This window comes from Ictidomys tridecemlineatus, chromosome 5 (assembly GCF_052094955.1).
Source record: "Ictidomys tridecemlineatus isolate mIctTri1 chromosome 5, mIctTri1.hap1, whole genome shotgun sequence".
NCBI classification, from domain to species: domain Eukaryota; kingdom Metazoa; phylum Chordata; class Mammalia; order Rodentia; family Sciuridae; genus Ictidomys; species Ictidomys tridecemlineatus.
The window spans coordinates 135,868,728-135,893,073 of NC_135481.1; the positions used below are offsets into that span (position 1 = coordinate 135,868,728).

At 48.0% G+C, this 24,346-nt stretch overlaps 1 protein-coding gene and 1 long non-coding RNA gene across 2 annotated transcripts in view; one reads left to right on the plus strand and one right to left on the minus strand.

Annotated features, from left to right (window-relative positions):
• The window catches only part of LOC120886171 (uncharacterized), a 48,627-nt gene extending 42,979 nt beyond the window's left edge, over positions 1-5,648 (minus strand). The window contains exon 1 of the long non-coding RNA XR_013439419.1: positions 5,431-5,648. This is a non-coding gene — a long non-coding RNA (uncharacterized LOC120886171). The remainder of the gene's footprint in view (positions 1-5,430) is intronic.
• Idh2 (isocitrate dehydrogenase (NADP(+)) 2) lies at positions 4,844-23,105 on the plus strand. The gene is made up of 11 exons (XM_005320146.5): positions 4,844-5,048; positions 15,617-15,708; positions 16,536-16,701; positions 18,467-18,627; positions 18,708-18,851; positions 19,255-19,391; positions 19,546-19,697; positions 21,665-21,777; positions 21,949-22,046; positions 22,140-22,232; positions 22,718-23,105. The coding sequence occupies exons 1-11, from the start codon at positions 4,934-4,936 to the stop codon at positions 22,803-22,805; spliced, it is 1,359 nt and encodes a 452-aa protein (XP_005320203.1). The 5' UTR covers positions 4,844-4,933; the 3' UTR covers positions 22,806-23,105.
• Positions 23,106-24,346: the final 1,241 nt, after the last annotated feature.

Consider the following 24,346-nt stretch of genomic DNA (forward strand, 5'->3'; position numbering starts at 1 on the left):
TCTGTGTGGGGGTGTGTGGGTGTGACACCCCCCCCACACACACACACCCACATCACTGTAGTGTTTTGTACTTTTACTGAGGGCCTGGGGTGGGGGGTCAGATACCTTATAGGATAACTCAGGTAAATAAATGCTGTGTCACCTCCCTACCTCTCACCCCCAGTGCATACTTGAGAAGGTAGGCTAGGATTTGTTCACTGTGTTAGTCAGTAATGGCTGCTAGAACAAAAATATCATAACCCAATGGTTTAACAGAATCTTTTCTTCTCTGTCCCCTACTCCCTTCTGAAATCTGAGAAATCCAAGTTAAAGATGCAGCAGGAGTCCATCCTGATGAGGATACTCTCCTTAGTTATAACCTTACATGAGAGGGATCCACTGGCTCATGTCTCTTCTTACAAGGGCACTTAGTCTCATTCATGAGGGTTCTACCCTCCAAAGACACTGTCTCTAAATACTATCATATTCTGGGTGCAGAGGTGCATGCCTGTAATCTCAGTGGCTTGGGAGGCTGAGGCAGGAGGATTGCAAGTTCAAAGCCAGCCTCTGCAATCTAGGGAGGGCCTAAGCAACTCAGTGAGACTCTGTCTCTAAATGAAATACAAAAAGGGGCTGAGGATATGACTTGGTGGTTAAGCATCCCTGGGTTCAATCCTCAGTACCAAATACATACATACATATCAACATCTTGGAGATCTGGGTACTTCTTGTGAATTGTGTGTGTTGGCAGTTTTTGTGGGAGGGGAAACAGTTCACTTGGTGGAAGGAATGGATAGTGCAAAGGGACAGGGGCAGGACCTGTTTGGGAAAAGGGTAGGGTTAGGGTTCTTGGGCAGAGGAAAGAGCAGAAGAGAAGAGTGGCAAGAGGTGGAGGCCATGAATGGCCTAAGCTATCCAGGTTCATCATACTAGTCAGTGGGAAGCTACTGCAGGCATTTGAGCTGCAGGCATTTGACTGCTCAGGGCTTACGCACAAAGGTGCTGGAAGCAGTGCTCTGGCAGACTGGGTGGGGGAGAGGGCACAGGCTGCTGGCAGGGAATCAGCATAGAGATGACCATAAATAGCTCTGCTATCAACACCTCCCCCACAACCCTCTCCTCCTCCTCCTCCTCCTCCTCCTCCTATTTTCCAATTTCTAATAATGGCTTTGCCGTTCTTCCAGCCCCTGGGATGGAAGTCTGAGTCACTCTGAGTCCTCCCCCTGCCATGCCCGCTTCCAAGCAGCTGCAGTTCCTGCCCATTTCGTCTCCTCCACACACCACTGCAGCTTTTCCCCTACAGGTCCTGCCAGGGTGCTGTGTCAGGCTACAGGACTAGCTAAGGGACTCTGGTTCCCCTTCCCCAGGCCTGATCTCTACCTCCCAACATTCCTTCACTACTGTTGACAGGGGTGACCCTCTGCTTACCAAGTACCGCCCCCTCCCCAAACTAATGCCCTGGAGTGAGGACTGGATGAAGTTTGGGTCGCTCTGCCAGCCTACCCATCCAGCCTCTTCCCAGATATCCTGGAAGAGCCAGCTTGATAAATGCCCCCTCCCTGCCCCATACACTTTCCACCATCTGTCCCAGCAGAACTAATGCTGTCTTGCAGATGCCAAACATGACATATGAACTCCCCTTGGAACAGCTTCTTCCTCTCCCTGGACTTCTCGTGATTGCATATATGTTTGTCTGACTCTGAAAGGGCTGGGACTGAGTGATAGGCATTTTTGTGCTTCTACAGGGAACTTGTATATGACGTAGACTTAATAATGAAATACAGTATGATTAAAAATCTAGAAATATAGTCTGACCTCAGACTATAGGATCTAAGCCCCTTTTCTTTAAATACCATCTTTCTCTTTAGTGTTTTACTGTTTTTCAGGGCCAGTAGTTACCACACGAGCACAATAAATGAGATTTTGGTCTCTCTCTTTTTGTCCTTAAGAGTAATAGACTATGAGCCAGGACCATGGTTTGAATCAGAATTCAGCTACATCCCAGCTGTGTGATTTTAACCAAGTGACCAGACTTTCTGATTCAGTGGAGCTGACACCAGCTGCCTTACCAAACAGGCACTATAAGGGGAAAGCTGGCCCAGAGCTGGAGAGCTAGGAGGAAGGCTGGGAGGGGCAGTTTAAAAGATTTTGGCTCTTTGGCTGGGGGTGCAGCTCAGTGGTACAGTGTAAAATCATGGGTTCAATCCATAGCACCACTGAATAAATAAGTAAAAATTAAAAGATTGTCTCAAATGCCCCCAGCTACTGCTATGTTTTGAAGGACACAAGAGCTCCCACCCTGATCCCTAAGCAGATAGAGAACAGACAGGAACACACTGAGGCTTTCCAGGCCTCTGAGATCACAGCCCACCACATGGAGGAAGAGACAGGCTCCTGTGTGTGGGAAGCAATTTCTTTACCACCCTTTCAGTGGTGTCAGTATGGGTTATTGATAACTGAATTTGACTTGTAATGCCAGATTCGTGGGACCCCAATAGACCTCCAGGAGCAGACTCCGATGCAATCACATAAGAGTCTTTATTGCAAGCTCGAGCCTGGACTCACAACGGTTCCCTACGCAGCAGTCCCAGGGAGTGAGTCCCAGTCTTTTGTCTAGTGATACTTTATAGGTTTTTGGGGGATACTTTATGCGTCACAACATCACACAGCAAACCATTCCATACCGAGGGAAAATCAAACAACTCTTAACATCGATTAACACATTCACTGGCAGGAACAAGTTGGGTAGAGGTGATTGGTTGTATAAGAGAGGGATTCCTTTGAACTGATTGGTTTAAGCCATGAGGGGTGTATGTGCTAAACTACATGGTTTTCCAACATGTTATAAACTACTGGGGGGTCATCTGGCATCCCAGGTATTGTCCCTGTCTCATGCTGATTGGTGGTTGCTAGGGGGTTGCTATGGGTCCTCATCTAGCCTAACTGAGTCAGGGACACCTGGCACTGCAGATCTCTCCTGTTATTTGCAGATAAACAACTCAGCAGGGTGGGTATGTGCCTAGGAGTGCTCTGTGGGTTTTTTCCAAGGACAAGGGTCACGCCCCCTTCCTTAGGACAGGCCTCGAGGTAGAAGCTGCTGTTATTTGTTTTCAAAAATGGAGTCACATCAGTTTCTCAGACTGTTTGGATCAGAAGGCTCCTCAGAGGGGTCCATTCTCCAACCTCATAGATGCAGTCACTGAGATCTGGGTACCTGATAATACCAGTTTGGTAAGAAAGCCAAATGCTGTCTTGGTATCTTCTAGTATGTGTGTGTATATGTGTGTGTTTTCTTTCTTTCTTTCTTTCTTTCTTTTTTTTTTTGGTAGCAGGAATTGAACCAAGGGCACTTAACCACTGAGCCACATCCTCAGCTCTTTTTTATATTTTATTTTGAGACAGGGCCTCTCTAAGTTGCTGAGGCTGCCTTTGAACTCACGTCCTCCTGCCTCAGCCTCCAGAGCAACTGGGATTACAGGTGTCCACCACCATGCCTGGCTTGTGTGTGTGTGTATGTATGTGTATGTTTTAAATTCATTTTCAGTGTTAGATATTAAAGCCAGGAGTGCTCTACCATTAAGCCATATTCTTAGCCCTTTTTTATTTAGAGATAGGGTCTCACTAAATTGCTGAGGCTGGCCTCAAACTTGTGATCCTTTTGCCTCAACCTCCTGAGTCACTGCAATTACAGACACGTGTTGCCAAGCTGGCTTATACTAGTGTTTTGAGCAAGAGAATTGAGAACAGAGTGAAAGGGATAATATGTTGTTTTGGGACACCCTGGTCCAAGATCAGGCCTTTGACTGTAGTCTTAGACTTTGGGGGGCCCCAAAACAGCCTCCACTTGGGCCCAGTCTATTGGACTAGGGCCAAAGCAGTAGCCTGCCAGGCTGGGACTAGGTGAGGAAAGCTTTGAAATGGAGTTCAAGGTCACCTTCCTGGGCCAGTTCCATCTGGCAATGTTGAGAGGCTGTGGAGAGAACCCTGAACAGAGGGCAGAAAGGTCGCTCCTTTTTGGAGTAAACTGATGTGACTGGGAAAGGGGGCTGGTATGACATTTTTCTAAATAAAACTCAGTCCTTAGTTTTAGTCTCATTTCAAGAAAATGGGTGAAGAGAGAGGGTTTGGTTGCCTGTGGCAGAATCCATCACATGCATACAGGGTAAAATCAAACTGTCGGGTTGGATGTAGCTCAGAGGTGGAGCTCTTGTCTAGCCTGCTTGAGGCCCTGGGTTTAATTCTGCCTGGGGCTGCAGAGCTATGGAATAAGATAAACATCGGTAGTAGTTGTTGAGCTCAGGGGAGCGCCCCAAGCTTTTTACTACATAATTTCACCCACGTCTTCTGGCAGCCTTGTTATTATTATATCCCGTTAAGCACAGGGGAAAACAGACTGGCTATGTTAAGGGACTTGGGGGACTGGAGTCTGACCTAGTGAGGAGAAGAGGGATTTCAACTCTCGATCCCAGATAATCTGCGCAACCAGTTGAATCTGAGAAACTCGAGGTTTTAGTCTTGGGTCACTAATGCGGAACCCGCACTTGGTTAATGCCCATCGGGGTTCAGCCCTTCAAATGCAAAGGACACAGGGGTTAAGGCGATGTTTGGGCAGTTGACACTCAGGTTCAGTGGGGCATCCTGGAGCAGTCAGCCCCTCGCCGGTTCAAGTGAGTCTCTCAACCTCTGGATCCCGCGGAGCTGGGTAAGCCGCAGCGCCCAAGATGCGCGGGCTCAGCAGTCTGGCCCGCTGGCTCTGGAAAGGCCCTAAGAAGGGTCGGACGGGGCCGGGCCCTGGCCCCGCCCCCTCCCGGCGAGGCCCAATGGGGCGGCGGGCCCTAGCAGTCCCGCCCCGGTTGTGTCCTGGCTGCCAGCGCCAACCCGGCCCCGCTGCAGGCAGCCGTGTGGAGCGGCGCACTGGGTTCTAGCTGCCCGCTCGTTCGCTCCCCTGCTCGGGATGGCCGGCTACCTGCGGGTCGTACGCTCGCTTTGTAGAGCCTCGGGCTCCGGGCCGGCCTGGGTGCCGACGGCCCTGAACACCTCCAGCCTGCAAGAGCAGCCACGGCGCCACTGTGAGTGCCGCACGGAGGGTCCGGGCGGGCGCGCGCCGGTGCCGCGACGTGGCGACTTCCCGGGCGGGGGCCGGGGAGCGCGACTCGCGACGCCTGCGGCCCGGGAGCGGCGGGATCTGGCACACAAAAGGCTGGGGGGGCGGCCTCGCTCTGCACTACCCTGTCTGGCGCTTCCGGGCCGCGTGAGGCGCAATGGTGGGGACTTGAGGGACGGTGGCAACTGGTGGCCCGGGAGATTGCTGTCTTGCGAGGGCTGGGCTCGGGGCTGCCCGTACGCCCCCAGGTATTCCGGGGGGGAGTCCTGGGGGAGTCCGGGATCTGATAGATGTGTTGCCCGCCTGCGCCCCTGGAGGGAGACAAGGAACCGAGGGGGGCACCCTACCGTTTCTCTGGCGAGAGGGAGGGTCGCAGCACGGCCCCTGCTCAGACAAAGGCGGAGAGGGGGGAGGCATCCACTTCCCCTTCCTTTACAGCCGGGCGCCCTCTAATCCCTCCTCACCATCAGGCCCACGTCAGCTATTTTTGGAGCCATTACTCGACAGCTGGAGGAGTGTCCTTTCAGTTTTCCCCTTTTGTTAGACTGCCCCCCCTTCCCCACGTCCCCCCCCACCGCTTCTTCTTGGTCGTTGCACTTGAGGCCCCATCCTGGGGCCTCTCCTTGGCTTGACTTGCCTTTTCTTGCCTACCGGCCCATGCTCTACTCCATTGTTGGCCCTGCCTGGTTTACCCGCCTCGGAGACTTGGCAGCGTGCGCAAAATGTCACTTTCTCTGGAGTCGTTCTCGCGGCGTCTGGGATACTTTTAACTCTGCTAAGGAGAGAAAAGTCAAAAAAAGCGGTTACCCTTACTGCTGCCCAGCCTGGCATGTGAGCATCGGTCTGCCTCTTACCCTGTGTACTCAAATCTCTGTTATAGAAGACAGGGAACGGTCTCTTGGCATTTTCTGATGCCTACTGGCACAGAAACTCCTAGCCAGTAGGCATCAGACCTGCCTTGAAGTTCTTTGGGGTGGGCCGGGAGAATGAGGGAGTGGGGCTCACTGCTTGGCTTGGCCAAAGTGGGTAATCTTTTTTTTTCATTATTTTTTAGTTTTAGGTAGACACAATATCTTTATTTTACGTTTACATGGTACTGAGTATTGAACCCAGTGCCTTATGCATGCTGGGCGAGTCTTCTATCAGGGAGTCACAAATCCAGCCTCCAGATTGGGTAATCTTTAACGGAGTGGGAATAACTGACCAGAACTGGTGGCTGGGAGGCGGGAAAAGGACGTGGGCCCCAGTCCCCTCTAAGGAGAAAAGGATATGTTTGCTTTTGTACTTCTGGGATCTGTCTCTAAGGGTCCACCCTGAAATTTAAGATTTCAGGTGCCCCAGGCCCCTAAGATTTACATATGGCACCACCTTCACAAAATGGTAAAAGTTAGATACATTTTCCAATTCTCCACCCCCCCTTTTTTTTCTGCCTTGTTGGTGAAAAAGAAACCAAAACAAAAGCAACAATTACACTAACAAAATGAAGCCCCTTTAGGGCCTGGGTTTGGATACACTTTAAAAAAGTGGTCAGTTGCGAATTGTTCTAGAAGTCCCTGGGTGGGGTAGTTATAACAGAGAAAATGCCTGTACTTTGAATTGGACATCCGTCTCTACAGTTGACAGTTCTGCCAGCTTGTTACCTGGCAACATTGCTGGAGACAAAATACTTGGCATTCCCTTTGATGACAAAGAAAGAATAATTTTTGGCTAAAACGGCTCTGTGTCTTTGCTGCCTTGCAGTTCCCACACGGGTCTCTTTCAAACTTCGCAGCCTTCAGCGACTGCTGCTGGTGGTTCTGATAAGTTAGAGCTCAGGGAAGTGAGGGCCACTCGGAACTACTCCGTGGGAAAATTAGTTACCTAGCCTTCCTTTATTCTATTTCTAGCCAGAAACTTTCACCGTGCTCCCATTTAGATGTGATTGGTGTCTTACCTGCACTCTTCCATTCCAGGACAAATTATTTAATGATTAAAGACCCACCAGTAGAGTTCTTTATCTGTTCCCCTGTGGAGTCTTGTTACCATCAGTCACCACCCCCACTCTCCTCTCCTGCTGAATTCCCTCTCCCCAGAGCTGGTTTGGGTGCTTATGTTTTCATCCAGTAGGTATTAAGGGAAAATGTCTCTGGAAAGCTTGGGGCCTGTGCTGGAGATGTAGCTCAGTGGTAGAGCACTTGGAAGCATGAAGGAGGCCTGGGATCAATTCCCAGCACTACAAAAACCAACAAAACCAAACCACACAACTTGAGAAGCCTGGGTCCTGTCCCCAAATCTACCTAAGGTTGAGTCCTCTTGGGCTGATTCCATTCAGGGTAGAGGTCTGGAAATTGCTTTCTGATTCCAGGAAGCAAGGGTCCATCACCTGCCCTGGGCTTTATACTGTGTAAACCCATGTTAAAAGTGCCAGCAGACTGCATTTTTTTTTCCCTTGGTGCTGGGGTTAGAACCTGGGAACTTATGCATGTTAGGCAAGCACTCAAGTACTGAGCTGCACCTCCAGCCCAGACTGCAAATATTAGTATACCCTAGGTTGTGAGGTTGTCTGGGGCAGAAGCCCATTGCTTGGCAGAGCCGCCTGTGTACCTCTGGTGTAGCCAGCTGGCTCAAACTCTCTGGCCTCTGTGTGGCAATGTACCCAGTCGAAACCTGTGTGTGATAGCTTATGCCTGTAATTCCAGTGGCTTGGGAGGCTAAGGCAGGAGGATAAGAGTTCAAAGCCAGGCTCAGCAAAAGCAAAGTGTTAAGCAACTCAGTGAGACCCTGTCTCTAAATAAAATACAAAATAGGCCCGGGGATGTGGCTCAGTGGTCGAGTGCCCCTGAGTTCAATCCTCCGTATTAAATAATAATAAATAAAATGTACCCCAGGAGGATGAGAGGGGAGGGCAAGGCAGCCCTGATCACAGACTGGTTTAACCTTGACTTGACATTCATTAATGTCTTCAACAAATATGTTCCTTTCATGTGCTAAATACCATGCAAGAAGCTGGCTGGGGTAAGAACTGGGATTAAGTCCAGGAAAGATTCTTGCTGTTATGGAGCATTAATTCTAATGTGGAAGGGGACAGATAATAAGCAAGATCAAAGTCATGTAGTGTGCCGTATGGGCACAAGAGTTGAGGAGAAGAGAAGACCTCTGAGAATTAAGTGCTGAGAAGGGGAGGAAGCAGGCCATTTAGGTATCAGGGAAAGAGGACCTGCAAGTGTCAAGAATTCCATGGAGGAGCTGAAGAGGAGCACTGTGTTGAATGACAGGAGATGAGTAAGGTTTAGCAGGAAGATCAGTGAAGGGCTTTAGGTATGTATATATTTGGTACCAAGAATTGAACCCAGGGGCACTTTATCACTGAGCCACATCTCCAGCTCTTTTTAAAATATTTTATTTCGTGACAGGGTCGTACTGAGTTGCTTAGGGACTTGGTAAGTTGCTGAGGCTGGCCTCAGCCTCTGGAGCCGCTGGGATTACAGATGTGCACCACCACGCCCAGCTTCTAGGCTTTCTTTCTTTCTTTCTTTCTTTCTTTCTTTCTTTCTTTCTTTCTTTCTTTCTTTCTTTCTTTCTTTCTTTCTTTCTTTCTTTCTTTCTTTCTTTCTTTCTTTCTTTCTTTCTTTCATCTATCTATTTATTTATTTAGTGGTGCTGGGGATCAAACTGAGGGCCTTGCACAAGCTAGGCAAGCACTCTGCTCCTGAGCCACACCCCTAGCTTCTAAGACATTTTTGAGGACTTTGGCCTTTATGCTGAGAGAAAAAGGAGGCTTTGCAGGGTTTTGAGGAGAGTGCTTTGATCTGACTTAGGTCTTAACAGGGACACCCTGGTTTTAGGGACCTGGTAGGAGGTGATAGTCATACCCTGGCCAGAGGAGATCCTGGTTGGTTGGACCTGGGTGGTGGAGCTGTGGGGAGAAACTGGCTGGATTCTGGATGTATACTGAAGAAAGCCAGTAGGGTTTGTTGATACTTTGTATGTGGATGTAAGAGAAAGGGAGGAGTGAAATTAGGAAGATACTTGAGTGGCTTCCCCGGAATTGGGGGCTTCCCCCACATTCTGATCCTTTTCTGGGACATGCAGCCTCTTGGTCAGAGCTGCATGGTAGGAAGTGGAGAAGGTCCTTGTGCTTAGCACCTGTGTAGTTACATTTTTATGTAAAATCTCCTGTGGTTTTTTTTTTTTTTTTAAATAGGGAGGGCTGGTTTAAATTACTATTTTTGCTTTTTGGCAAAAATGTAACTTAATATTTACCAAATTAACTGTTTTTTTGTTTTTTGTTTTTTTGTTAAAGTGTACAGTTCAGTAGTGCTGAATAACCATCACCACCAGCCATCTCCAGAACTTTTTCATCTTGCAACACTGAAATTTTATATCCACTAAACCCTAATTCCCCTTTGCCTCCTCCTCCTCCACCTAGTCTCTGGCAACCACCATTCTACTTTCTGTTTCTGTGAATTTGACTCTCACTTTATATAAGTAGAATCATATAGAATTTATCTTTTGTGGAGCTGGGGTTGTAGCTCAGTGGTAGAGCGTTCGCCTAGCATGCGTGAGGCACTGGGCTTGATCCTCAACACCACATTAAAAAATAAATAAATAAGAAAAACAATGTACTAATTCTTAAAAAATGATCTTTTGTAACTTATTTCATTTATTTTTTTTAATGTCTCTCCACCTCTCCTTTTTTTTTTAACGAGAGAGAGAAAGAGAGAATTTTTTAATATTTATTTTTTAGTTTTCAGCGGACACAACATCTTTGTTTGTATGTGGTGCTGAGGATCGAACCCGGGCCACACGCATGCCAGGCGAGTGCGCTACCACTTGAGCAACATCCCGAGCCCCACTTATTTCATTTATAATGCCCACAAGTTTCATCCGTATTGTAGCTTGGTGACCAAATTTTCTTCCTATTTTTATGTTTGTTTGTTTATTTATTTATTTATTTATTTATTTATTTATTCATTCATTCATTCATTCATTGTATTGGGGATTGAACCCAGGGGCACTTAATCACTGAACTATATCCCCAGTCCTTTTTAAAAAACATACACGTTTAGTTTTTGTTTATTTTTTAGTTTTTGGTGGACACAATATCTTTATTTTACATTTATGTGGTGCTGAGTATCGAACCCAGTGCCTTGTACATGCTAGGTGAGCGCTCTACCACTGAGCCACAAACCCAGGCTCCCCAGGCTTTTTTTTTTTTTAGTTCTTTATTTTGATGTGGTGCTGAGGATCAAATCCAGTGCCTCATATATGCTAGGAGAGCGCTCTAACACGAGCCACAATCCCAGCCCCCGAGTCCTTTTTTTTTTTTTTTAAAGAGTGAGAGAGGAGAGAGAGAGAGAGAGAGAGAGCGAGAATTTTTAATATTTATTTTTTAGTTCTCGGCAGACACAACATCTTTGTTGGTATGTGGTGCTGAGGATCGAACCCGGGCCACACGCATGCCAGGCTAGCGCGCTACCGCTTGAGCCACATCCCCCCCCCCAAGTCCTTTTTAAAAAATTTTTTATTTAGAGACAGGGTCTCACTAAGTTGCTTAGGGCCTTGCTAAGTTGCTGAGGTTGGCCTGGAACTTGCAATCCTCCTGCCTCAGCTTCCTGAGCCAATGTGATTACAGGCATGGGCCACTGCACCTGGCCCCAGAGCCCTTTTTAAATTTTATTTTGAGACTTTGCCTCCTAAGTTACCCATGCAGGTAACTTAGCCCAGGGGCCCTTTATCACTAAGCTGCATCCCTGTCTCTTTTTATTTTGAGACAGGGTCTCAAAATAAAGTCTCACTGAGTTGTCCAGGCTGGCCTTGAATTTTCAGTCTTCCTGTTTTAGCCTCCCACATTGCTGGGATTACAGGCGTGATAAAACCGGCTCATTATGGTTTTGATTTGCATTTCCCTAGTGATCAGTGATGTTAAGTATTTTCCAGGTGTGAATGATATACAAAAGTATATATTATTTTTGGAGAAATGTCTGTTCAAGTCTTTGCCTTTTTATTAAAATTATTATTTGCTGGGCTGTGGTTGTGGCTCAGTGATAGAACACTTGTCTAACAAGTGTAAGGTACTGGGTTTGATTCTCAGCACTGCGAATAAATAAATAAAATAAAGGTCCATTGACAACTAAAAATAATATATATATGGGGCTGGGAATGTGGCTCAAGTGGTAGCGCGCTCGCCTGGCATGCGTGTGGCCCAGGTTCGATCCTCAGCACCACATACAAACAAAGATGTTGTGTCCACCGGAAACTAAAAAAAAAAAAAAAAATAAATATTAAAAATTAAAAAATATATATATATAAAATTTGCTTTTTGTTGCAATCTCCTGATTTTTAAACCTGGGTCACCAATGAACATCTTAGGAAATCCACTACCTGGGCCTAATTCACATTAATGTGAATTAACATAATGTGACTTCAATTCACATTAAGTCCTTTCTCTGGAGAGTGTGCTTTCAGGGAGGCCCTGGCACCCTTGACTTTGATAACAGCACAGCTTGCTCTCTCAGTTACCTCTGTTATCTCTAGTTTTTTTTCTCCTTCTACACTTACTCCCTGAAAACTGGTGCTGTTATGTTTTAGGCATTTCAGTATCCCAATGGAAGAGATTCTTAGTTGGCACACGATTGCTGAATAAATAAGTACACTGTGTGTTTTTGTAAGTTCAACACCTGTATGCACATCAGGGCCATTATCTTTTTTTTTTCTTTTCCTTTAAATATCTACTTTTTTTTTTAGTTTTAGGTGGACACAATATCTTTATTTTACATTTATCTGGTGCTGAAGATCGAACCCAGTCCTCGCACATGCTAGGCAAGCGCTCTACCACTGAGCCACATCCCCAACCCAGGACCATCATCTTTTTTGTTGTTGGTGGTGCTGGGGATTGAACCTATGGCCTTGGACATGCAAGGCAAGCCACTCTATCAACTGAGCTAAGTCTCCAGACCCAGCACCATGATCCTGACCTACCCCGGCTGTGGTGTGTGTGTGTGTGTGTGTGTGTGTGTGTGTGTGTGTTCCTCAGCCTACCTGCCTGAAGCCCAATTCAGTGGAGCCCTAATTCAGTGGCTGAAATCTTTAGAATTGGCCCTCAGGTGAGTTTCTCGTTAGTGGTCCCGATTTTGATATAGTTTCAGTTCTCTATTTAATTGTTTCTTTCTGTACTGGGGATGGAACCCACAGGTGCTCTACCTTTGAGCTATATCTCTAGCTCTCTTTATTTTTATTTTTTTAAATTTTGAGACAGGGTCTCACTAAGTTGCTGGCCTCAAATTTATGTTCCTCCTCCAGCCTCAGGCTGTTGGGATTATAGGTGTGTGCCACCATGCCCAGGTAGGTTCAGTTTTAACAACTCTTAGCTGTCTTCAAATTCACTCATAGAAGATGCTTATAAAAACTAAACAAGGGCTAGGGTTGTGGCTCAGTGGTAGAGTGCTTGCCTAGCGCATGTGAGGCCCTGGGTTCGATCCTCAGCACCACATATAAATAAATAAAGAAAGAAAGAAAAAAAAAAAAACTAGTGGCTGGGAACAGTGGTGCACGCCTATATAATCCCAGCCACTTGGGAGGCTGAGGCAGGAGGATCTCCAGCTAGGCCAGTTCAAAGCCAGCCTCAGCAACAACTCATTGAGACCCTGTCATTGAAAATAAAACACAAAATAGGGCTGGGGATGTGGCTCAGTGGTCGAATGCGCCTGAGTTCAATCCCTGGTACAAAAAAAAAAAAAAAAAACCAAAAAACTAAACTAGTTTAGCCAGGCGTGGTGTTATACATGACTCAAGAGGCAAAGGTAGGAGGATTGCAGCAACTTAGTGAGACCCTGTCTCAAAATAAAAAGGGCTGGGGATGTAGCTTAAAGGGAAAGTGACCCTAGGTTCCCCGTCCCCCGTCCCCCCACCCCAAGAATAAAAAGAAAGAAAAAAGAAAACCCAGTAACAAACATCGGACTTTCTACAGCCCCAAACCTCTTCCCACTCAAGCTTCAGATCAAAGTGAAGGTAGTGTGGGTCCAAAATTTCCACTGCATCCTGAGAAGGGCAGTGGGGCCCAGTGTGCATGGCTTTTGTTCTCTAGGGAATGTAGTATTTTGCATCTGTGTTTTCTTTCTGCCTTTCCACATCTGACCCACTAGGACTTCCAAAAACTGCACTTGAACCAAGGACTTGGTTCAGTCCTGCCTCTGACACAAACCACATTACCTGGGCCTCTCTTTTTCTCCTTAAATGATCTTTAAGATGCTTTTTTATAAACATACAAACAAACCAAAAAACTGTTTGCATTTCTTTGGAAAGTGAATTAATTGTTTTTTGTGTATTATTTAATGTTTTTCTTAGGTCTGGGAATGTAGCTAAGTGGAAGAGTGTTCGCCTAGCATGCATGAGGCCTTGGGTTCCATCCCAGTTAAAAGAAAAAAAAAAAACAGGGAAAAAGGAAAGGATATAATTTAAGGATTATGTTAGCCGTCGTTTATGGGTGTCATCATGAGTCCAGCCGAGGTGTGTATTGTATGACAGTGATATGTTTGAGGTCTATTAGGCTTTGATCTTTGTTTTTTTTTGTGTGTGTGTGTGGCACTGAGGATTGAAGTCAGAGGCACTTGTTCACTGAGCCACATCCCCAGCCCTATTTTGTATTTTATTTAGAGACAAAGTCTCACTGAGTTGCTTAGTGCCTCGCCATTGCTGAAGCTGGCTTTTGAACCCACTATCTTCCTGCCTCCCAAGCCGCTGGGATTACAGGAGTGTGCCGCCACGCCCGGCTGGTCACTTGTTTTAAATGTGCCCAGGTGGCCATACCTTCTGTGTGTAATGAGGATGAAACCTAGGGCCTTATGTGTGCTAGGCAAGTGCTCCATTGCTGAGCTATAACCCTCAGTTCAGTGTCTTTTTTCTTTCGTCTGATTTGCTGCGTGTAATCTTTCTTGAGGTTGGAAGACACACAACATCTGTAAACACTGTGTGTAACCTAACAGTAAGTGGACCACAAGTGAGGCTCCAGAGTGCTCCTTTGGGGATGATTGAAGTTTTATGTAGCTCTTGTCTTACTCCCCAGGAGTGGCTTCTTTTAGGATTGTGGGCAGTGAGACATGTTGGTGCCTCTGTCTGCCGCAGGCTAGGTAGGATTCAGGAAGTCTTGTCCACGATAGCATGCACCTATTAATTAAATGGGCCATTTTCTCGAGTTTTCTTTGGAATTCACTTCTCAAACTGCTGGTTTTTCTTGGAAGTCAGACTTTGCTAGAAGAGCCTGGCTCCTCTTTGCCTCTGTACCACCTCCCTGGGCTTCTCATTAGCCACTTGCTGTGTCTTTGATGCTTCTCTGAAAGGACTGACATATCTGAGCCAACTTGGATCAAGGATTCTGAGTTCTGTTTGCAGGTGCCATGAGTCTGTCCTTCTTATTGAATAAGGTTCAGGGCTGGGGATGTGGCTCAAGCGGTAGCGCGCTCGCCTGGCATGTGTGCGGCCCGGGTTCGATTCTCAGCACCACATACAAACAAAGATGAATAAGGTTCAAATCGTGGCTCTGCTGTTTCTGAATTCTGAGCCTCAGTTTCCCCACTTTTTTTTTTCCTTTTGTGGTGCTGGGGATTGAAGTGCTTTGCTCATGTTAGAGAAGCACTACACTATGAGCTACATCCACAGCCCATTTCTCCACATTTAAAGTGGAGCCAACTGGGATTGCACACCTGTAATCCCAGCGGCTCTGGAGGCTGAGGTAGGAGGATCATGAGTTCAAAGCCAGCCTCAGCAACTTAGCAAGGCCCTAAGCAACTTAGAGAGACCCTGTATCAAAATATAATAAAGGGCTGGAGATGTGGTTAAGTGACTCTGGGTTCAATCTCCAGTATTAAAACATAAAAAATAAAAAATAAAAGATAAAGTGGAGTTAACGATACCTCCCTTGGGGCTATTTTTGCTGTTAAATGGAATCGGAGTGTAAAGGGGTGTTACACTATGGGCACATTGTAGGCACACAACACATTTCTGTACCATTCCCTCCCTACTGCAAGTTAGCCAGGGACTCTCATATTGTAAACAATGGAATTAGTGACTGGATAGCTTAGAGGATGTTATTGGAAGGACACAAGGTACCTCATAGAAGTATAGAGAAAACCAAAAAGAACTGAATCTTGGACAAGGGGGATGTCTGCCATCCTGAGGAACTGGGTAGCAGGAGCTCATGGACAACCTTTCCTTGATTTGATGCTGGATAAGGTGGCCTAGCTGGCAGTCATCCCTGCTGGGTCCTCTGACTTGAGATTCCAGGGAGAGGGGATCTGACTGGCCCTGCTGATCTTACTCCCTTGACCAGGGGTAGAATGGGCATCTCTCTGGCTAATCTCACCTGGCATATTTAGTGGGGGACCCAGGTCCCCCAAACAGGGAGCAACTTCTGCAAAATGGGGAGTGGACACTGGGCAGCTGGAGGCCTGGTTGTCCAGTGCTCCTTCTTTGGTGAAAGGCAGGCCTGGATGGGAGAAGAGGGGTTTCCCACTAACCTCTCCAAAGGTGTGATGTGTTGCATGTGCCTGGTTCTAGATGCAGACAAGAGGATCAAGGTGGCGAAACCGGTGGTGGAGATGGATGGTGATGAGATGACTCGCATCATCTGGCAGTTCATTAAGGAGAAGGTAGGGCCCCTTCCTAAAGTGGATGGCTCTCCAGGTGAACTGGCCAGGCAGCTTTCAGTCCCACAAAGTCTCGGGTGTCCAGGTGGACAACAGCAGTCCTGTGTCTCATCTTCTGATCATCCTGCTTACATGCATGGGCCATTAATGGTTCTTAGCCATTAAGCAGAGAGAGGGCCTATCTGTCTCACGTTGGTGCTGAAGCCTGCGTGACTTTCAAACTTGGAACGTCTTTAAGGCTGACCCCATGTCATTTCTGTCTTAATCTTGCACATTTTTGCTGCACTTCTTTGCGAAGGAGTTGAAAGGAGAGCAGGGCTATGTGCAGGACAGTGTCCCAGCTAACGGTTCTCAGGGTGATGACTTGGCTTTTCTGAAGTTGCCGTGGTCTGTGGTCCACATGAAGGTCCCGTATTGAGTGAATGTCCATGGGAGAAAGGTTGAGACTGCCACTTCTGATTGTGAAGGTCTCAAAGCCCTTGGAGGCAAAGGAGGACCTCACTGTATAGAGGAATCTAGATGAACTTGAACTTGGGGTTCAGCTGACTTGATGGCCATGGTACAGGCACATGGGGAAGTCCATCTCAAAGGACAGCAGCCTGACCTGCTGGCCTCTCTCCAGAGTCCCAGCCTCCTGCCAGCCCTCGCTAGGCCCTGCTGAGGAATAACTGACCCCGACCTTCTGCTGGCCTCCTCCACTGGCCTTCTTCCCTCGTCCCCACACTGACTGGGTATCCCCTGCCGTGGCCCACAGGGTTTTCGCATCCCTGTTGTCCTGTCCCCAAGTCATAGCTGTTGGGCTGATGCCTTGCTCTGGCCATCTTCCCTAGCTTATCCTGCCTCATGTGGACGTCCAGCTCAAGTATTTTGACCTCGGGCTTCCAAATCGTGACCAGACTGATGACCAGGTCACCATTGACTCCGCGTTGGCCACCCAGAAATATAGTGTGGCTGTCAAGTGTGCCACCATCACCCCCGATGAGGCCCGTGTGGAAGGTGTGAGGGTGTGGAGGGGGTTGGATAGGGGAGGGTCATGGGCTCCCCTGGCCAGCCTCTCGAGCTGGGTGAGGGTGGTTGGCCATGTTGTTGATTTTGGACCTGGGAGTCCATCCAGAGAGCTGGACTTTGGGCAGCTCATCCCTCTGACCTGACCTGTTTTGTAGGCTGGTGGACGGAGAGGAAGGCTGTGTGTTGGGAGTCTCCGAGGTCCTTGGGAAGCGTCACTAGTGCCCTCCTGACACTCTCATGGCATTGCAGTGCCCTGGAGATCATGTGTGGATCTCTGAGTAGTGCCCCTCCAAACCTGGCCTGGTTATTGTCCTTGAGTTCCGGGGGCCTTTCTCAAGGTTCTGTGAAATGATACCAGAGCGTGGAGAAAGGGGCCAGATTTCAATATTTTAAGAAGGATGGTTGAGCCAGGTGTGGTGTCACATGCCTGTAATCCCAGTGACTCAGAATGCCGAGGCAGGAGGATCACAAGTTCAAGCCCATACTCAGCAACTTAGTGAGACCATGTCTTTCTCTCTCTCTCTCTCTCTTTTTTTTTTTTTTTTTTGGTACTGGGGAGTGAACCCAGGGGTGCTCAACCACTGAGCCACATTTCCAGCCCTTTTAATTTTTTTAAATTTTATTTTGAGACTGAGTCTTGCTAAGTTGCTTAGGGCCTTGCTAAATTGCTGAATCTGGCTTTGAACTTTCAATTCTCTTCACAAGCTGCTGGGATCACAGGCGTGTGCCATGAAGCCTGGTGAGACCATGTCTCAAAATATAAAAAGGATATGGCTCAGTGCTTAAGCACCCCTGGCTTTAATTCCCTGTACTTAAAAAAAAAAAAAAATTGCTGGGCGCAGTGTCGCACACCTGTAATCCCAGTGGCTTGGGAGATTGAGGCAGGAGGATCACTAGTTCAAAGCCAGCCTCAGCAATGGTGAGGTGCTAGGCAACTCTGAGAGCCTGTCTCTAAGTAAAATACAAAAATAGGGCTGGGGATGTGGCATAATGGTTGAGTGCCCCTGAGTTTAATCCCTTGTACCAAAAAAAAAAAAATTTAAAGGGCTTAGTGATAAAGTGCCCCTGGTCTAATCTTCAGCACAATAAATAAATAAAAGATAATTGAGGAGTTCTCTGAACTCTTCTTAATTCTTGCACTATGAAGGAGTGAGAAAGAAGCATTCAGGGTACATCTGCGAACTCTGCAGGCCACCTCCTGTTTTCTAGATCAGACCTGGCCATAGAGTATTGGAGTCACTTTAATATTGAGCTCTTTTTTTTTTTTTTTTTTTTTTAGTTCTTCCAAATCCTGGGATTTATATATCCCCATTATTATGGACAAGGAAATAGAGGGTCATGGTTTTGGTAAACTGGCCAGTGTTGGGGCCAGTCCCAGAGCCTTGGGAGTGAGGCAGTGGGTTATCAGATCCATCAGGCAAGGTCTTTCCCTCAGGCTGCACTACCCCCATGCAGGATGTGGAACTAAGGTGGACAGAGCACTTGCTATGGGCCAGCCACTGATCCGGGCACTTTATACACAAGCTCATTCTGTCCTCACAACCCAGCAGGCTAGGTATTTTATCAGTAATCTTGTTTTATAACTAAGTCACTTATGAAAGTGGATTCCAGAGCCCACATGTTTATATTCTAGACCCTATAACCTCCCTCAGGATGACTTTCAGGCTCCCGTCTGGCTGTGTTGTTGCTTGGGGTTCAAGTTCTGACTGGAAGGAGTGGCTGCCGTGGACCTACTTCGTATCTCTTCTCACAGAGTTCAAGCTGAAGAAGATGTGGAAGAGTCCCAATGGAACCATCCGGAATATCCTAGGGGGGACTGTCTTCCGAGAGCCCATCATTTGCAAAAATATCCCCCGCCTTGTCCCTGGCTGGACCAAGCCCATCACCATTGGCAGGCATGCTCATGGTGACCAGGTAGGCCAGCTGGAGACTGAGTCTGTGGACCTAGGCCCACCATGGGAGCCTTGGCCTGAGCCATCTTCTTGTCTCTGCAGTACAAGGCCACAGACTTCGTGGTAGACCGAGCTGGCACGTTCAAGATGGTCTTCACTCCAAAGGATGGCAGTGGAGCCAAGGAGTGGGAGGTGTACAATTTCCCTGCGGGTGGCGTAGGCATGGGCATGTACAATACCGATGAGGTGAGGCCCGAGCGCTCTCCTTCCCCAGCCTGTCCAACCCTCTGTCTGTGGCTTTCTCTTTTTCTGTGTTGGCCTCATTCTCAGGCCAGCGAGAGGCAGAGATGGCCACTAGTAGCTCCAGGGTTATCCCTTGCCTGCTTGGAATTTGCCTTACCTGAGCCACATGGCCTAAGAATTGGAGAGGGTGAGATGGTTTTCCAAGGTAAAATTGGAGGGCTGCTTGCTTTTCCAAATTTGAAGGGATATGAGAAACAGCAGATGCCCACTCCATAGCGGCTAGGGCTAGTGGTTGTTGGAGACTGGGGATGTGGTTTCTAGAGAGCTGGGCCTGGCCTTGGGATACTGGGAGAGTTAGAAGTCCCCAGGCTTGGGGACCATGCTGGGGCCCTCTCTCTCCTTGCAGTCCATCTCGGGTTTTGCGCACAGCTGCTTTCAGTATGCAATCCAGAAGAAATGGCCGTTGTACATGAGCACCAAGAACACCATCCTGAAGGCCTATGATGGGCGTTTCAAGGACATCTTCCAGGAGATCTTTGACAAGTAACAGCCTATTCTTTTCTTGTTTTCTGAGAACTCTTCCGCTTCCCAGCTCCTGTGTGCAGTTCTGTCCTACCTGGGGCTCTGAGGCTCAGGGAGGGGTCCCCAAACTGCCAGCCTCCTGTCCTCTCCCTACAATAAGCCCTTTTACTGCCAGGCACTATAAGACTGATTTTGACAAGAATAAGATCTGGTATGAGCACCGGCTCATCGACGACATGGTGGCCCAGGTCCTCAAGTCTTCAGGTGGCTTTGTGTGGGCCTGCAAGAACTATGATGGAGACGTGCAGTCGGACATCCTGGCCCAGGGTAAGCTGGGAGGACCACTCCCTGCAGGGAGGGGCTGTTGGTCTTCTGGCTGGGAAATTTTCAGGTCCTTTGGATAGAAAACTCAAGGGTTATGGCAGGATTTATTGCAGACTCTCAGGCAGTAAGTGAAGGAGACCCACAAACTGGATTTGGACTAGTGTATTACTAAGGCTGGCCTCAGAGGAAAGGGAACAGGAACTCATTCTGGGGCTACTTGACTTATTTGGCAACAGTAGGAAAATAGGGAGCACTGGGAGGCTCTACCACCCCATATCCTCACTCCTGTATTTTTATTTTTTGAGACAGGGTCTCACTAAGTTGCCCACATTGGTCTCAAACTTACCATCCTCCTGTCTCAGCCTCCTGGGTTGCTGGGATTACAGGTGGATGCTTCCTAAATGACAGGAGTGCATTTTGTATGGTGAACCTCAGGGAAGTATGAGAATACAGGGGGAGATGGTAAACCCCAGCCTGGACTGCAGCTGAAAGCACCGGTGATGTCATTAGAGAACAGTGAGAATAGCCCAATTTTGTGGGAAACGAGTAAGAAAGGTGGTGGGGGCAGGTGAAAGATGAAAAGGAAAGAGAAGGTGACAATGAGGTCCATGAGGTGCAGCTCCTGATGACAGGGACATGGAAGCACATGACAGGGTGCAATGAAAAGGTCTTGTTTTCTACAAACCTTTGGTTTTATTTCCAAAAGTTTACTGCTGATCCTCTCATCAGAGCAACTCCCATCCAGATGGAAAGATGAAAAGTCACAGCAGGGACCAGGGGTGTAGCTTAGAGGTAGAGTGTGTGCTTAGCATACCCTGGGTTGTCACCAGTCAAAAGAAAGAAAAACAAATCCAAAGCAAACAAGAAAAGTGTGAAAATTAACATTAAGTATATAAAGAATTGGTGAGCACAAAGGTCTAGGTAAAAATGGCAAAGGAGGCCGGCTTCAGCAACGCAGTGAGACTTTTATCTCAAAATAAAAAGGGCTGTGCTGGTGTGGTGGCACACACCTGTAATCCCAGTGACTCAGGACTCAGGAGGCTGAGGCAGGAGGATCATGAGTTCAAAGCCAGCCTCAGCAACTTATTGAGACCCCCATCTCTAAATAAAAAAATAAAATGGGTTGGGGATATAGCTCAGTGGTTAAATACCCCGGGGTTCAATCCCCAGTACAAATAAATAAATAAAGTAAAAAGGGCTGGTGATGTAGCTCAGTAGTAAATTCCCTGAGTGTTATCCCTAATTCCAGGAAGAATGAATGAATGAATGAACAAATAAATAAATAAATAAACAAACAAACAAATAAATAAATCAGACATAAAGCATTTTCTTTTCTTTCTTTTTTGAGGGGGCCTGGGGTTTGAATTCGGGCCCTTGCACATGCTAGGCAAGTGCTCTATCCCTGAGCCACATCCCAGTCTTGACAAATCATTTTGCTATAGAAGTCTCACTTCTTCTTGGACCTTCACAATCCTTACTTTGGTGGTCGGAGGTAGTTTTGAAACTCTAGAGCCATGGTAACGGAAAAGGTCATTTGAGCTGACATCTGGATTTGAATAAATAAATCCCAAAGCTTGAAAGTGGCCTCAGAGAAGCAGAATGTGGTCACTGTGAAATAGCCGCCAGCTGCTTTATTTTTTCTGCTTGATGCAGCTTCCTGGGAGGCTCAGGACTCTGTGGGGTCTTAGGTGCTGGGTGTCAAACTCTGTAGTGCCTGGAGGTGGGGACATAGATTCGTGTTAGTGTTCTGGTGCTAGTCACTTTGAGGGCTTCCTGCCCTCTGGGTACCCTGTAGCCCCACAGCAAGGGTGGACATGCGCCCTGTAGTCCCTGTCCTGGTTTCAGTTGGGGTGGGTGAGGGTCTAATATCCGGGAGCAATTACAACAGCAGGTGAAGGGGGTAGGTGGGACTCCACCTTCGGTGTGTGACCTAAGGTGCCAGCACTGACGAGGGTCTTCCCACCCTTCAGGCTTCGGCTCCCTTGGCCTGATGACGTCCGTGCTTGTTTGCCCCGATGGGAAGACCATTGAGGCTGAAGCTGCTCATGGGACAGTCACCCGTCATTATCGGGAGCACCAGAAAGTGAGTGTGGGACATGTGGCTGCATGATGGCAATTCACCCCAGAGGCCACAGCCTACCGGCCGTGATGGCTAGCGGGTGGGCCTGGTCCATCAGTCTAGAAGTGGGCAGTTACATCTCAGGAGCTTCTCAAGCGCCGACTCAGCGCTTGATCCCTGCGGCCCTATCCCCAGGGCCGGCCGACCAGTACCAACCCTATCGCCAGCATCTTTGCCTGGACGCGGGGCCTGGAACACCGGGGAAAGTTGGATGGGACCCAGGATCTCATCAGGTAAGTGATGAGGGAGGGGCCGATCTGGCCCAGGGCAGAGTCCGGGTCCTGGCCTTGCACAGCTGGGCTCTCCCTCTGCCCCGACCCCTGCAGGTTCGCACAGACTCTGGAGAAGGTGTGCGTGGAGACCGTGGAGAGTGGCGCCATGACCAAGGACCTGGCTGGCTGCATCCATGGCCTTAGCAAGTGCGTGGCCTGGGCAGAGGGCAGGGGTGTCCTTTTGAGACCTCAGAGCCAGGTGGGAGGAAGCCAGGGGATCCTCTAATGAGTCCCTCTCATGAGTCAGCCCAGCCAGGGGCCTGGGGCAGGACAAGTCCATAGCCCTGAGGAATGATTCAGGTTGAGCCACCCTAGACCAGGCCCAGTGAGCTGGTCCCTACTGGCTGGCTGCTCCACCTGTTCCCGAACCATCTGTCTCCCACTTTCTTTCAGGAGAGCTTGTGCCCAGTTACCTGCCGCCTAGGGGGGGAAACAAAAAGACCCTATTAGGTTTTTGATGAATTTGCTGTAGCTCTTTGGCAGTGGGCTGCAGGTAACTTTTGGCGCAAGCCTGGGTGGCATGATCAGGCCATTCTGATGCCCAGGTTCAGGCTGTGCCCTGGAAGTTCCCTGCTGATGGCCTTGGAGAGGCCTGGAGCTGCCCCCTAATGCGAATGGTGTTTTCTTGGCAGTGTGAAGCTGAATGAACACTTCCTAAACACCACAGACTTCCTGGACACCATCAAGACCAACTTGGACAGAGCTCTGGGCAAGCAGTAGGGGAGGCGCTGCCTGGGGGTGGCGGCGGGCAGGCCGGAGCAGAGCCGGCAGCTGGTCCTTCCAACATGAGGTAGAGGGTGAGCTTCACAGCCCCTCTCTGGAGGCCTTTCTAGGGGAAATATTTTTATAAACAAGATGTTTTTAAAAGTATGTTTTTAAAAGTATGTTTCCCCTCATGGTGATGTGAGGCAGGAACAGTGTGCTTTACCTCAGCCAGTCAGTATGTTTGGCATACTGTAATTTATATTGCCCTCGGTACACATGGTGCCATATTTAGCAACTAAAAAGCTCTTCACAAAACTGTCTGCTGTGTTTGTCCCTGAGGGGAAGGAGGCAGCCGGGGCCAGAGGCAGAGGCCCTCTTAGAGCTGGTGGGTTCCACCAGGGACAGGCCAGAGCATCTTGGGCCAGCACAGGGTAGGTAGGAGCTGCTAGAGGAGCTTCTGGGACTCTGTGGACACAGGCCTGTGGGTTTCCTAGAATTCCCTAGGATGAGCCATTGTATCTGGGTCTCCATTTTGAGTTTCTGTCGCTTTCTGATAGACCGCTTATTAATAATAATAATGATTTTTGTGGTTGTTGGTTGGTTTTAACCTTCTAAACATCTCCAGACCTTTGTTTATCCTTCTCTTTATACTGAAAACTACCCAGTGCCTGCTTTGCAGGGCTGCCTGGGTTTTGCAGGGCCTGTTGAAAGGGGACCTCCTGTAGACTAGACCAGTGGTTCTGAGACTTGGGTACATTTCCACCACATTTTGGCAAAACTAGACATGAAGGTGATACAAAGTTGCCCCAGGGCTGAGGGTGTGGCTTGGTGGTAGAACACCTTGCCTGGTATGTGTGAGGCCCTGGGTTCCATCCCCAGCACTGCTACCTGTCTTTGATTTAAAGCATTATCCTCTGTGCAATGATTATATTTTTAGTCTTTGGTGTTAAAATGTCCTGGGGGAGAGTTGAATAATATTTATTTGATAAAATAAACATAGCCAGCCCTCTGTATCAAGAGGTTCTGCATCTGTGGATTTAACCACTCTTGGATTAAAAATATTTGGGAAAAATAATTGCATATGTTCTGAACATGTGTAGGACTTTCCCACCTTGTCATTATTCCCTAAATGATATAATATGACAACTCTCTTTTTCTGGCACTGGGGACTGACCCCAGTGCTTTACAAATGCTAGGCAAATATTCTACCACTGAGCTAAGCCCCCAGCCCTTTTAATTTTATTGAGGCAGGGTCCTGCTTAGTTGCCTAAGTTGCCCTTGAACTTGATCCTCTTGCCTCAGCCTCCTTAGTAGCTGGGATTACAGGCCTACTACGCACCTGGTTTATGACAATTCTTAAATACATTGTTTTAGGTATTACAAGAAATCTAGAGATGATGTAAAGTATGTGAGAGGATGCCGGGAGTGGTAGCCCACACTTGTAATCCCAGCCTCTTGGGAGGCTGAGACAGGAGGATTTTGAGTTCAAGCCAGCCGCAGAAACTTAGTGATGACTTAAGCAATTCTAGTGAGATCTTGTCTCAAAATAAAAACAA

Excerpts from the sequence above, each read along its gene's own strand:
- Idh2 (XM_005320146.5), top strand. The coding sequence starts at position 4,934 with ATGGCCGGCTACCTGCGGGTCGTACGCTCGCTTTGTAGAGCCTCGGGC. Across the intron at positions 18,852-19,254 it reads GCATGTACAATACCGATGAG|TCCATCTCGGGTTTTGCGCA; the intron begins GTGAGGCCCGAG and ends CTCTCCTTGCAG. Across the intron at positions 22,047-22,139 it reads GGGACCCAGGATCTCATCAG|GTTCGCACAGACTCTGGAGA; the intron begins GTAAGTGATGAG and ends CGACCCCTGCAG.